The sequence below is a fragment of the Galeopterus variegatus genome, unplaced genomic scaffold (assembly GCF_000696425.1).
Source record: "Galeopterus variegatus unplaced genomic scaffold, G_variegatus-3.0.2 Scaffold908, whole genome shotgun sequence".
Taxonomy (NCBI): domain Eukaryota; kingdom Metazoa; phylum Chordata; class Mammalia; order Dermoptera; family Cynocephalidae; genus Galeopterus; species Galeopterus variegatus.
The window spans coordinates 94,434-106,748 of record NW_007727019.1 but is presented as its reverse complement, the minus strand read 5'-3'; the positions used below and the strand labels follow the sequence as shown (position 1 = coordinate 106,748).

Sequence of the window (12,315 nt, the reverse complement as noted above, 5' to 3'; positions counted from 1 at the left end):
AAAATGGATATTTTCGAGTAGCTGGTTGGTTGTTGTAGGAACCAGCTCTCTCTCTCTCTCTCTCAGAGACTGTGGGATTGGCCCATTTGCTGTGCTTCTTAGGCTGTGCGAGGAAACCAGACTTACTGTGCCTTTGTGTATTCTCTGGACGTGCTTCAGGGCGTGGTCACAGCCGAGCTGAGATGGAGGTATGCTGCCCGGACTTCTAGCTGCATAGGCTGGGTCTGGTATTGGATCCCAGGGAGGAATGTTTGTGAGGTGGGGCATCTTCGTGGGAAGGCCCGTGGCTCAGAGCTTCTCACCTCCCTGCCTCTGAGCCCTGGTGAGTGTAGACGGTGGAGCGCCTCTCTTAGTGAACTCCCGAGGACAGCGGGAGGACTGCCTCTTCACTGGAGTCTCCTGCTTATAAACACTGACTTCACAATACCCTCTTTTTGAAAAGGCTCCCCTGTCTGGGACTTCTCTTCCTGGCTACTGTTTCTGCAGCTGGGGGCCTTCCTCCCCCACCCATTTTCCTTCCTGTCACTGCCAGGGCTTTAATGTTTCCACCCATCAGATCCTGGGTACAGTGTAGGACACTTGCTCACCAGTGAGAACTGGACCTTCAGCCTGTCCCACAATAATCCAGTAGCACTGACCAGGCTTTCCCAGATGTTTCCATCTGTTTCCTGGAACCCTGAAGTCCTGCTCTCAGTGTTGTCACTTGTAATAGGAAGTGGGGTAGTCTGAGTCCCTGTTTCTGCTGCTTGTTAGGACTGGGATCCTTGGGGGTTTGATTCTGAAGTGTGTGGCACTTAGGGAGAGCAAATTAGGGAAAGTATCACTTTGACTCTCTATTTATTTTTCTACTTAAGAATATGTACTCCTCCCCCAAAAAACAGCCAGAATAATAAAAGCAAATCATCTCATCCCAAGTCTTACTTAGATGTTGGGATAGCCTGGGAACCCAACTTATTTACAGTGTATCTCAGAAAAGCATTCTGAGTTCCAAACACTGGGCTTATAAGTGAAGGTTCATAACACAATCTGTGTTACAGGACTGCCTGTATTTTTATGCTTTCAGCTTACTAACAGGGTTGCCATTAATAATTACCATTAATAAGCAGTAAACTCATTAATAAATAATGTAAACTCATTTACCATTCCTGTAAAGCATTAGCAGAGTCCCTGGCATATAGTAAACCTTCAATAAATGTTAGCTATTGCTATTACCACAAGCACCATCAGTATTTTTATGATGCAAAAGGTCATACTTGCTATACTTATGCTCATATAAATCATTCATTTAAAAACACGATGAAGGCTGTGATTGATTCCAAAGACATGTAGGTGTGGGTTAATACAGCTGACAGAACACTTGGAAATGCTGGGAGTAATAATGGTGGGTACCCAAAAGGTGATGGAGCCCATCCCAGATCAGCTTACGCTTTGGTTAGAGATCTAATGCTGACAGTCCCGAGCCTATAAGCGTGAGGTTAAGTGTAGTGTCTCCGACAGCAGGTGGGATTGAAGATTGTTCATTTTGCGTTCATCCAATAAACAAACATTTACTGAGCACTTGCTATGGGCCAGGTGCTATGCTGTTCGGAAAAGAAAAAGATCAGCTGTCATAGATACTCTAAAGGAGGCTTCAGCATGCGGGTGGGACTTCTAAATAGGGAGACAACTGGAGGATCATTAAGTCCAGGCTACTGGAGCAAAGACAGCCTTACAGTTGTGACAGGATGTCTCTGGCCACAGCAAGGAAATTATTTTGTCTTTACTTCTAGACCTTAAAGAGCCTTGTACAAATAAACAACACCTTTTGATTCTAAACTACTGACTGTGAGCTAGTTCACCAGTCTACTGATACGTGTGCATCATCGTGGTGTACAGATGAAGCAGCTTCATCCACACGGTTGGGTCTGCATGCACTGTGGCCTGGCTCATTCCTGTTTAACAGGCTCAAAGTTAAGGGCCTGGGACGCTGGGATCCAAATAGGGAACATAGAGGGATCAGTGGACATGGTCCCTGTTCTCAAGGACACAGGCCAGTGGAGCAGTGTGAGTGCCCTGGGTGACCTGTGGTTGCAAAGGGATCCCGTTCAGCTTGGTGTTTAAGTTTAGAAATGGCTGTTTGTAGAGGCTGTGTGGGGTGAGTATTGCTTCCTTCTTTAATCATTCCTCCTGCTCTTTTGGCAGGATGTTTACCAAAGATTTTTCCTACCCTTTCTTCACTGGTTTTCTTTCTCAGAGGCTGAATTTTAATTCTGCGATCATGCTTTCCTATGCCGATACTTTCTCTGTGCTGTTTCCATAGAGGCTTTCCATAATGCTGAAGGAATAAGTTGTCAGCCTCTTTGGATCATCTTGAACAGATGTTATAAACTTTCTCAGGGTCAGATTCTCTGCTTGACTATGTAATTGTATTTCTGTTACTATAGATTTTCTCCCACTTCTTTTCTGCATTAACCATTGTGTGGCCTGCCCTCCGCCCAATGTTGTTAATTTGCGAAGGGTATTTAAAGGTTCAGAGGAATTTAATGAGATATGAATTCTTTTGCAAGCAATTCATCTTTGTTAAGAGAGGATGCATTATCTCCAAATTGCATAGATTTACTGTTAATTCTCACTTTTAGATCGCTTTTTCATTATCTTCCTATCAGAGTATTTTTTCTTTCCTGTAGAGTGACTTAGCAGTTTATTTACCCCGATAAGCAACATTCTTCTAATTTGCCAAAATACATTGTGTGAAATGTACTTTGATAAAAATCTCTATGGACCAGAAAACTTCCCTTTGATCCTGGGGAGGGCAGTGTGTATGTGTTTTAACTCTCAACAGCCCCAGCTATGCCTGCCTCTCCTTCAAAGTATTTTGGTCTCTCATTTCAGCCACAATTACAAGTTCATCCGAAAATGATGACCGGAGTGGCTCCAGTTTGGAATGGAATAAAGACCGAAGCCTAAGGTTAGGGGTTCAGAAAGGAGTGCTGCATGATCGCAGGGCAGATAACTGCTCCCCTGTGGCAGAAGAGGAGACCACTGGGGCAGCGGAGAGCGTGCTGCCCAAAGCGGAATCCTCAGCTGGAGATGGTCCAGTCCCTTACTCTCAGAGCTCCAGCTCGCTAATAATGCCACGGCCCAACTCAGTTGCAGGTAAGGCCATGCCTCTCCATGGAAAGGTTATCTCACTGAGTCTGAGGTACCCTGTGTTCACTGTCTTCATGTGGGAATCTAATCCAGACACAAGCCAGCTTTGTAATTTTGGGTTGGGCACTTTACCTCTTCTTTGCCTCGGTTTACACCATAAGGCTACACTTAATGGTCTTTAAGTGATCTTCCGCTCCGATATTCTTTAAATCTGTGATATATGGCTCTATGTGTATGGACTAAATCTATGGACTATATGGCTCTTTGTGTATAAGAGAAGTACCAAAATTCTCCCCTTGGTTTTTGTTGTTTTAAGCCTGAGTAAATTCATGACTTTCTTTTACATTTTGGTAAACAGGAATCTTTTTTTTTCTTGTTTTTTTTTTTTTTTTTTTTTTTTTTTTTTTTTTTTTTTTTTTTTTTTTTTTTTTGTGGTGGCCGGCCAGAGGAATCATTGTTTAGAGTAAGTTTGTTGATATCAGTGCAGAGAATTTTTAATGCAACCCTCAAGCTTATTTTAGTGAAATTGAGGCCCATCATACAGACAGGCAGTTGAATTTCTGTGTAACTCAGTTATAATGGAGCTCACAGCTTAAAACGTAAGCAGTGCAAGTGAGAGCTCTCAATCCAGGAAATGAAAATAGGACAGACACACCCCCAGCAAGATGCAGCAGCTGGACCTGAGAGAAGAGAGCACAGATGCCCGTGAATGTTGACAGTTGGACTGGTCAGTGGGTGGTCCTCAAGTGAAGAGACTAGTTTGGGGTGGGTGGGGAAAGGAAAGCTGCATCTGAGCTGTGGTGCCTGTTTGTAAGGTCTTAAATTTCAGGACTCCATGCTCTTGGGCTGAATTTAGAAGAGGAACTAGTTACAGTCATTCTTTGTTTTCAGTTGGCACTTATCATTTCTCTTCCACTAACCATGGACCCAGATTGTCTCTTCCTACATCAAAGGACTTTTCTGTTTTTTTTTAATTAAAAAAAAAAATCCTGCTCCTTCAGGATGGTGCTAGGTCACTCTGGTAGTTGTTGGGTATTTTCTACAGTGGAACCCTGAAGCAGCTGATAAATAAATGGCCCTGATGAAAGGGTTCTGAGTCACAACTCCATCTAATTCACTTTCAAAGGAAGTAAAATGGTTTTGTTCCAGAAGACGGATTTGGCATGTCTGCCAGAGAAGTACTGGAGAACTTTATGTATATTGACTGATGTTTCTTCTAGAAGCTTTTGTGTCCTCCCACCACTGTCCTGTCACCTTTAAAATAATATGTTGCACCCAAAGCATTTTCAACCTTATTTACCTAGTTATGATAAATGAGTCATTTGTATTATCCCAGAACTTGATAGCTTTATGACTTCAACAAAATAGCAAACTGGTATTCAATTTAATCAAGCTAATTTAAAGTTAGGAGACATTAATACATTCATTTTAACAGTGTTAACAGCATCTCATTTGGGGTGACGTTTTCTGCTTGATATTCTTTTATGTGGTCTCCTGCCATATGAAGTGACAGTGCGTAGGGGCTGAGCTTTTCCAGGAGACTGCGGTGATTATAGGGCAGAGCTTTCTGATGTCTGCTGTGCACATTCATCAGCTTCTGCGTGTGTCCGTGAGCTGTAGACCTCCTGTGGAACGGGAAGGAAGGCGTCACCTCTGGGTTTGAGCACCGTCTACTTATTCTGATGGGTTTGCTCATTTCTTCTATGTTATATATTTTGAAAATTAAGTGCATGTTTTGAGGAAATTGGCAAATGCCTTAACCTCATAATATCTGTTACCAAGCTGAGAGTCTGGTAGATTCTTCATTGCCCACCTTCTTGTACCTAAAGTTGAACCTCAGTTAAGAGGGAATGGCGAGATTTTTCAAGTATCATTGAAAAGGGTAAGATTCAGGTTGTATGGACTATTTGCAGCACTGTTTAGTGAGTAGAAGGCAGGCGACACTCAATGTTACAAGGATTGAAATAATATGTGCGGGACCATATACTGAAATCTCTTAGAAGTATTTGCATGTTAAGATCCATGTAAACACAAATAGATTGCCATTTGGTAGGAAAGCTGTTTTGGTGCATGCGGGCAGAGTGAGGACTGGCCAGTGAAGGAAGGATGATACCCAGCCTCTTAGGGGGGGTTAGGGTGCAGAAATGGTTCCTGGGGTTGCCAGTCTTCACTGTCATTGAGCCAGCTACAAAGAACTGCAGTTGTCTGTTAACTGTGTAATGCAGTGAAAAATTTTTGTCAAAGATTATAAAAGTAAATTATCTAAGTTTGGAGATTATTTCACTACACAGAGATTTTCTTGTAAAGGTATTGTTCAAGTGGATTTGATTCAGAATGCTGTATATTATATAAAAATATACAACACAGACCCCTTTTCTTTCTTAAAAAACAATATGAAGACTTTAAAAAGTATGTCTTAGATAATCTAGAAGTTGGGTAATGGGTTCTACTTTTTTTTTCTTTTGAAATAGTTTCTGAGAACACTGTGTTTAATTTCCCCGGAAACCAGCAAACACAATTACCACCAAATTGTCTTGAAACTCTAACTGGTAATTTCCCTGGACTTACTGGCATTTACTTTTGACAGGTTGGTCCACAGCTCTAGCAGATGTTCTTTGTTCACCTTAGAGAAGTCTTCCCCTGCCACTCCCCCCACCCTATCCCCACCCTCCAAAAAAAAAAAAAAAAAAAAAAAAAAAAAAACTCTTCCCTTCAGTATCTTGAATTGTGCTTCTCACCCAGATGTTAGACACATTGTGTGTGTGTGCCACAAGTGTATAATTAATTTAATTGTAGAGATGTTAGCAGTAGATTTATTGCAGCATGAAATTATTGCTTTACCTCTGATTTTTCTTGGCCCTGAGTAGTGTTTGGGATTTTGAAAGCATTTATTGTTAAATACTGAAGTGAGTCTGACTCTTGCACTGGTAATGTCTGAGAATCTACCATAGGTGTGCTTGAGGAGGCAGGATGGTCCAAGTCACCTGCTCTGGCACATGTCTAAGCAGCTGTAGCGCGACTGCTCCCAAGTCAAGCTTTGAAAATGCCTTAGAAAGCAGACATGGCTGGCAGCTGGTGGCTTGTGGCCCTCCTGCAGCTTTCAGCTTGACTTAATCATTTTGAAATAGAAAATCAGCCAAGAGCCATTGAGTTGCTGAGGCAGCTATCACGTACTTTGGAGCTGCAGCTCCAGAAACTGGAAATCTGGGAAGAGGCATCTGTGTTAAACTAGGGCATTTTTGCAATTCTTTATTTGGAATGCCTTTTACAGTCACATATTTTTAATCCTTTCAGTTGTCACAAAATTATAAACTGATGTTACGTTCTAAAGGGTGTCAGGGGTCTAAGAGGGGAAATGGGAAACCCTTCTGAAGCTGTACGCACCTTTGTATTCTCTAGCGCTGAAGCAGCATGTCAGGCATTCACGACTGTGCCGGCTCTGAAATGAGTTGTGGGTTATAGCCATGGCTGCTCCTTCCACCTGGGCCATGATGGGTGTGTTCACCATGAGGCATGCCAAGGAAAGAGGTCCATGTCCCAGGTCTCAGGCAGGAGCCTAGAAGTATGTTCAAAGCTGTGTTACTGTCGGGAGCCTGAGAGCCTGTTGGACCTCCAGGAAGCTTCGCATACCCTGGTTAAGAAGGACCCAGAGAGAACCTAGAGGCTGCCATTGGATTTCCATACATTAGCTCCATTTGGAAGTCCTGCCTCAAGAATTAGCTGAATCTTTCTAATGAGAAAGATTTGAGTGGCAGACGGCTATGTGTGTAGAGTATGAGAGTACTTCAAAAAGTTCATGGAAAGATTTGTATTATCTTATAATACTCTTCTCCCATGGGCATTTTTTTTTTTCCTTTTTTTTTTTGTCTTTTTTCGTGACCAGTAATGGGATCGCAACCCTCTGTGTCACACCCGCACCGTGCTCAACCAGTGAGCGGACCGGTCTCTATATGGGATCTGAACCCTCGGCGATTTTGTTGAAAGCCTGAACTGAATTGCATAATAATTTACAACTTATAGTAGTTTAGGTATGACATTAAACTCAACTGTGAGACTAAACTTCAGTTTAATATTACAGCGACAAGCTCAACCAAATTGGAAGATCTGAGTTATTTAGATGGGCAGAGAAATGCTCCTCTACGAACGTCAATTAGATTACCGTGGCACAATACGGCTGGAGGTAGGGCACAGGAAGTTAAAGGTATTTATCTTTGCATCCTCTGTGGCAACAGATATGATGAACTTGTTCACTAAATATCGAAAGTCTGTAATAACCAGCATTTAAGCCAGCTGTTTATAAAACATAATGTTAGGCGTATATGTGCTTAAAAAAAAGTATCTCTTAGGTGTGCTAGGAAGCCATCTTTAACAGTTTTGGGCTTCTTCCTTAAAATACGGGATTAACTTGCTTCTGAAGTTGGAAAATAATTCTGCAAGAATTTATTTTGAAGTGAGGGGAAGTTTAACGCTCACTAGATTTTGTGCTACTAACAAAGAATCGGCTTTGTTTTGGTTCCTTGAGCTGTATCAGCACATTCTGCGTCTGCCTGTAACACAGTCATTTGGTCAGAAGCCCCACCATATGGGCAGAGCACCCTAATACCCCGATGAAAGCTGTGCCCCTGTCTCTAGGGAAAACTCATTTCCATATTATTTATATAGTAGTGGAAGAAACATGTCTTAAATATCCGAGACCATAAACTGATGAGATGTGATTTGTCCCCTTGCATCACTTTCTCTAATCCTGTGTGTCTATCTTGAGTTATGAGAATAAGTCAGAGGCAGGAAAGGATGAGAAAGTCACTTTAATAGGACACTTTGTAGGACCAATAAGGTATGATAAATGAGGTGTTATAGAAGTATCAATAGAACTATATTAGAAATATTTACAGATCCCTTGTGGGGTAAAACTGAAGGCTATTATACTGAGTGTAACACAAGCAGTGATACTTTGAATTTCTTAGTGTATAAAATTATGACATTCTTCTAAAATAATTCTTTTTTTTTTTAAAGCACGATTTGCTCCCTATAAGCCGCAAGACATTTTGTTGAAACCCCTATTATTTGAAGTACCAAGCATAACAACAGACTCTGTGTTTGTGGGAAGGGACTGGCTCTTTCACCAGATAGAAGAACACTTGAGGAACACAGAACTGGCAGAAAATCGAGGAGCGGTTGTTGTTGGAAGTGTGGGATTTGGGAAGACGGCAATCATTTCCAAGTTGGTGGCACTTAGCTGCCACGGAAGCCGTATGAGGCAGATTGCTTCCAACAGTCCTGGCCCATCACCCAGAAGTATGTCCGTGTGTAATTGTCTAGTTCGTTATACTGATAAAATAGGTGAAGGAAGTTGCTGTTTGGATAGACATAAATTACCAATTTTCCTCACGTTGTTCCAGCTGCTATATCAGGTTTGGGATAACATGTTAAGTGAGCTATTTAAACACTTGCATCTACCATAGTGCGTATCTAGCTATGTGGGGTGAGGCCAGCCCTCCCTCATGTCCTCCTGAACTGTAACGCCTGTCTGCCTCTTTATGCAGGCAGAAACAGGGCAGTGAGGCCTCAGTGAGTGCCCTGGGGAATTTTGGGCCCTAAAATGAAGGTGTTGGACTCCTGGCAGAACAAACCAGATGGAGTCTAATGCAGAATTCTTTTGTACCCTGTTCACACCTCTTTATGCAGGCAGAAACAGGGCAGTGAGGCCTCAGTGAGTGCCCTGGGGAATTTTGGGCCCTAAAATGAAGGTGCTGGACTCCTGGCAGAACAAACCAGATGGAGTCTAATGCAGAATTCTTTTGTACCCTGTTCACCCCAGCTTTTGTCTTCTATGCTGGATTTACCAAAAGTATAGACTAAGTCAGACATGGGCTAGAGGGAATAACCAAGTATTTTTTTTTGACTATTCACTGATTATATGCAATAGAACCATTAAGAAGAAAGTGTCTCTGAATGTGGTGAATAAGAACAAGTGAGCCATGCAAGCTTTTTTTTAACCCCCCAAAAAATTAATAAAGGAAACTAGAAACAGAAGTTCTTCAGGGAGGGGAACTGGGCAGATGGGAGACAGAGGTGGGGGATTTGTGTTCTCATTCGGACTTCTGAATTTTGGTCCATGTTCATTCGTTACCTATAGGTACTAATCAAGAAATAGATTCGACAACCCACTGTTGCTGTGCCGATGTAAATAATGAAATGTGTCTTTTCTCTGCAGCTTCAGATCCAGCCCAGGACCTTCCTTTCACCCCTTTGCTTTCACCGAGTTCTACAAGTGGCCCCAATGCGGCTAAAATGCCTGCTGGGGCTGGGTCTGGTACTCCTGAAAACCCGAGACCAAGAGAGGATGCGGCGAAATACCTTGCTTCTAAGGTAATCTGCTCTTGCTTTATGGGAGCCTTCCAGATAGAGATTTGCTAGTTTGGTTTCTGAAAAGTGCATTGGAAAAGGAATTTTGAAACAGAGACAATCGCTTACTTCTGAAGTATAGCTTTTGATAAAATTGTGATAGAGTGCTCCGCATAAAAGGCATGAGTGGAACTCAATATCCATCTTAAGACAATGACAGTGGACCTTTATCCACGTTAAATAATGGATTGGAAGAGTTCACAAGCAGCAGCAGATGCCATGTGCGTTCTCCCCAAATCTGTCCTTATAAGCACGCACTCTCTTTAATTGTTATGTGAGCAGGAGACAGTGAGCTTTTAACCCGACCCAGACCACTCCTCCCTGTGCTCTGTTGCCTGGGGCCTTTGGTTCCCTGTATCTTTTGGTCACAGGGTTCTTGCAAGGTCATAAAGGAGAGTTGGCTGCCTTTCCCTTCCTAAATTCATGGTCATTGAGCTTCTTCTGAATTTTTCCTTCTGCTCAGCATCCATCACTGGTCATAAGCCAGAAAGTGGCTGAAAGTGGCTGAAAGTGCACCATATCTCTCCCCCTGGTGAGCTGCTTACATCTCTCTTGGCAGCAGTGGTGTGAGTTGGTGGAGCTAGAGAAATGCCAGAGATAGGCAGTGATGAAAGGCACCTTGTGAGGAAACCCCCGGGGGTGAAGTTGGTGCAGGGGAACTGAAATGCAGACTGCTGTGCCCCAGACCCCTGCCCCTCTCTTCTGCTTCCCAGATGACAGCTGCTCTTGGCATGGTCAGCCCCGATGCTCTGACCACTGACTCAGAACAGTCCTCTGGTCATGAACAGGTGATCTCAGATGAGGGATGTAGGGCAGACTTCAAAGCTGTGGTGATTTTTCAAGACCCTTTGACTGTGACCCACAGTAGAAATACGTCTTATGCTAGAGATCTAGCACCCATGCCCATGTAATCGCACCTGTAACCAAACCGAAAGCATTATAGAACTATGCCTAGTCTTACATCCTGTGATACACACTGGTAATTTAAATTCACTTTATTTAAAACAAACAGAAACCTCTTTGTGGCTCCAAATTGACTTCATGCCCACTATTGGGTTGCCAATCTGCTTATGTCAAACACTATGGGAGACCGTGGTACTGGATGTCTCCTGGTGGTTTGCACAAGCTCACAAGTCCTCACGTATGTTCCTGCTAATCTCTGTCCAGGTGAGAGTTGAAGAGCAGTCAGCTTTTCTCTGAGTGTTGATGATAAATTTAATCGCAACCAGAAGTCACATTGTGGTTCCAAGCTGGACTGAGAAAAGCTGCTGCACATCTGCTCTTGCCACTTGCTTTTTAAGAGTCTACAGACTGGGAATCTCATCCCAGGTCTTTGGTTGGCTCTCCCTGTCATCGTGGCAAGGCATTTAACCTCTGGGTCTGTTGCCCTCAGCTATGAGCCATGGCTGCTGGTTCCTGACCTGCTTACCGTGGGGGTTGCAGAGCTGCATGGGCTGGCAGTGACTCTGAGTACTTTACACAAGTGTGTTTTGCCCTTTTTTGCTTCCCTTACCTCATACTTACTGAAATGTAGTAAAGATGACACTTTTTGATGTCAAGAATATTGGGATTGTTTGGAATTGCTTTAAGCCAGGAAGGCTTTAGGTTTTATGAATGACTTTTATTAATTTACATTCAACAGAGAGTAACTTGTGCTGATTTTTGTATCTTTGGATGCAATTGAAGGTGTGCTGAGAACTTGGCAAACTGCACGAATGAAGGAAGGAGTGAATGAGTCACGCTAATGACTTAGTCTTCGGGAGCAGAAGCGATATATCTTGTTATGTTGGGGAGCTGGCAGAGTTGAGTTCCTGTTTGAGGTGGTAGGATGAGCTGTGTGAAGAGGGCAAGGGGACGTTGACGGCTCTGCTTTCCCGCAGGTGGTGGCCTACCACTACTGCCAGGCCGATAATACCTAAATATATCTTGTTATGTTGGGGAGCTGGCAGAGTTGAGTTCCTGTTTGAGGTGGTAGGATGAGCTGTGTGAAGAGGGCAAGGGGATGTTGACGGCTCTGCTTTCCCGCAGGTGGTGGCCTACCACTACTGCCAGGCCGATAATACCTACACGTGCCTGGTGCCCGAGTTCGTGCACAGCATCGCGGCTCTGCTCTGCCGGTCCCATCAGCTGGCCGCCTACAGAGACCTTCTCATCAAGGAGCCACAGCTGCAGAGCATGCTGAGCCTCAGGTCCTGTGTGCAGGACCCAGTGGCAGCTTTCAAGAGGGGAGTGCTGGAGCCACTCACCAACCTGAGAAACGGTATCTACAGGCAGCCCACCATCTTCCGGGGGTCCCTCCCTACCCTCAGTGGTATAGTTGTAAATGAAACATCTCTAATAAGAATGAACTCTACAGTTGAAAAGTTCCAAAGTAGACGATTTGTAACTGTAGGCTATTTAGGAGACTTTTGCACCCTAGAAAACTGTTGCCTGTATATTTTACACTCCTAGGAAGCAAGGGGATGAGTGGATTGTTTGGGAAATTTTCCAGCATGTGTTTTTTTTTTCAGGACCCCTGCTCAGTTGAGTTGAAACCTAAAGCTATTTCTAGAGGTTTCCATTTGATTTTTTTTTTTGCCCCTGAGTATTCTGCAAAATAGGGGATGTAAATGACATTATGTGCTCTTCAGTTTTCCATCCTTCCTCCCCTTTGCACCTTAACTTTTGAGCCAGTTTACCTGCCTACTTCTGCCAGAAGGTGCTAGAGAGAGGGATTGAAACAGATATGTTATCATTTCTCCGCTGTTCCCTGGGCAGAATGTTGGCACTAGTAAATAGAAA

The 12,315-nt window shown here is 43.4% G+C and overlaps 1 protein-coding gene across 1 annotated transcript in view; it reads left to right on the top strand.

Moving 5' to 3' along the window:
• Positions 1–12,315, top strand: part of TANC1 (tetratricopeptide repeat, ankyrin repeat and coiled-coil containing 1) — a 146,146-nt gene that overhangs the window by 85,869 nt on the left and 47,962 nt on the right. The window contains exons 5-9 of the mRNA XM_008573351.1: positions 2,872–3,135; positions 7,208–7,330; positions 8,143–8,424; positions 9,344–9,498; positions 11,563–11,794. Of these exons, the coding sequence (XP_008571573.1) occupies positions 2,872–3,135; positions 7,208–7,330; positions 8,143–8,424; positions 9,344–9,498; positions 11,563–11,794 (1,056 nt within the window). The remainder of the gene's footprint in view (positions 1–2,871; positions 3,136–7,207; positions 7,331–8,142; positions 8,425–9,343; positions 9,499–11,562; positions 11,795–12,315) is intronic.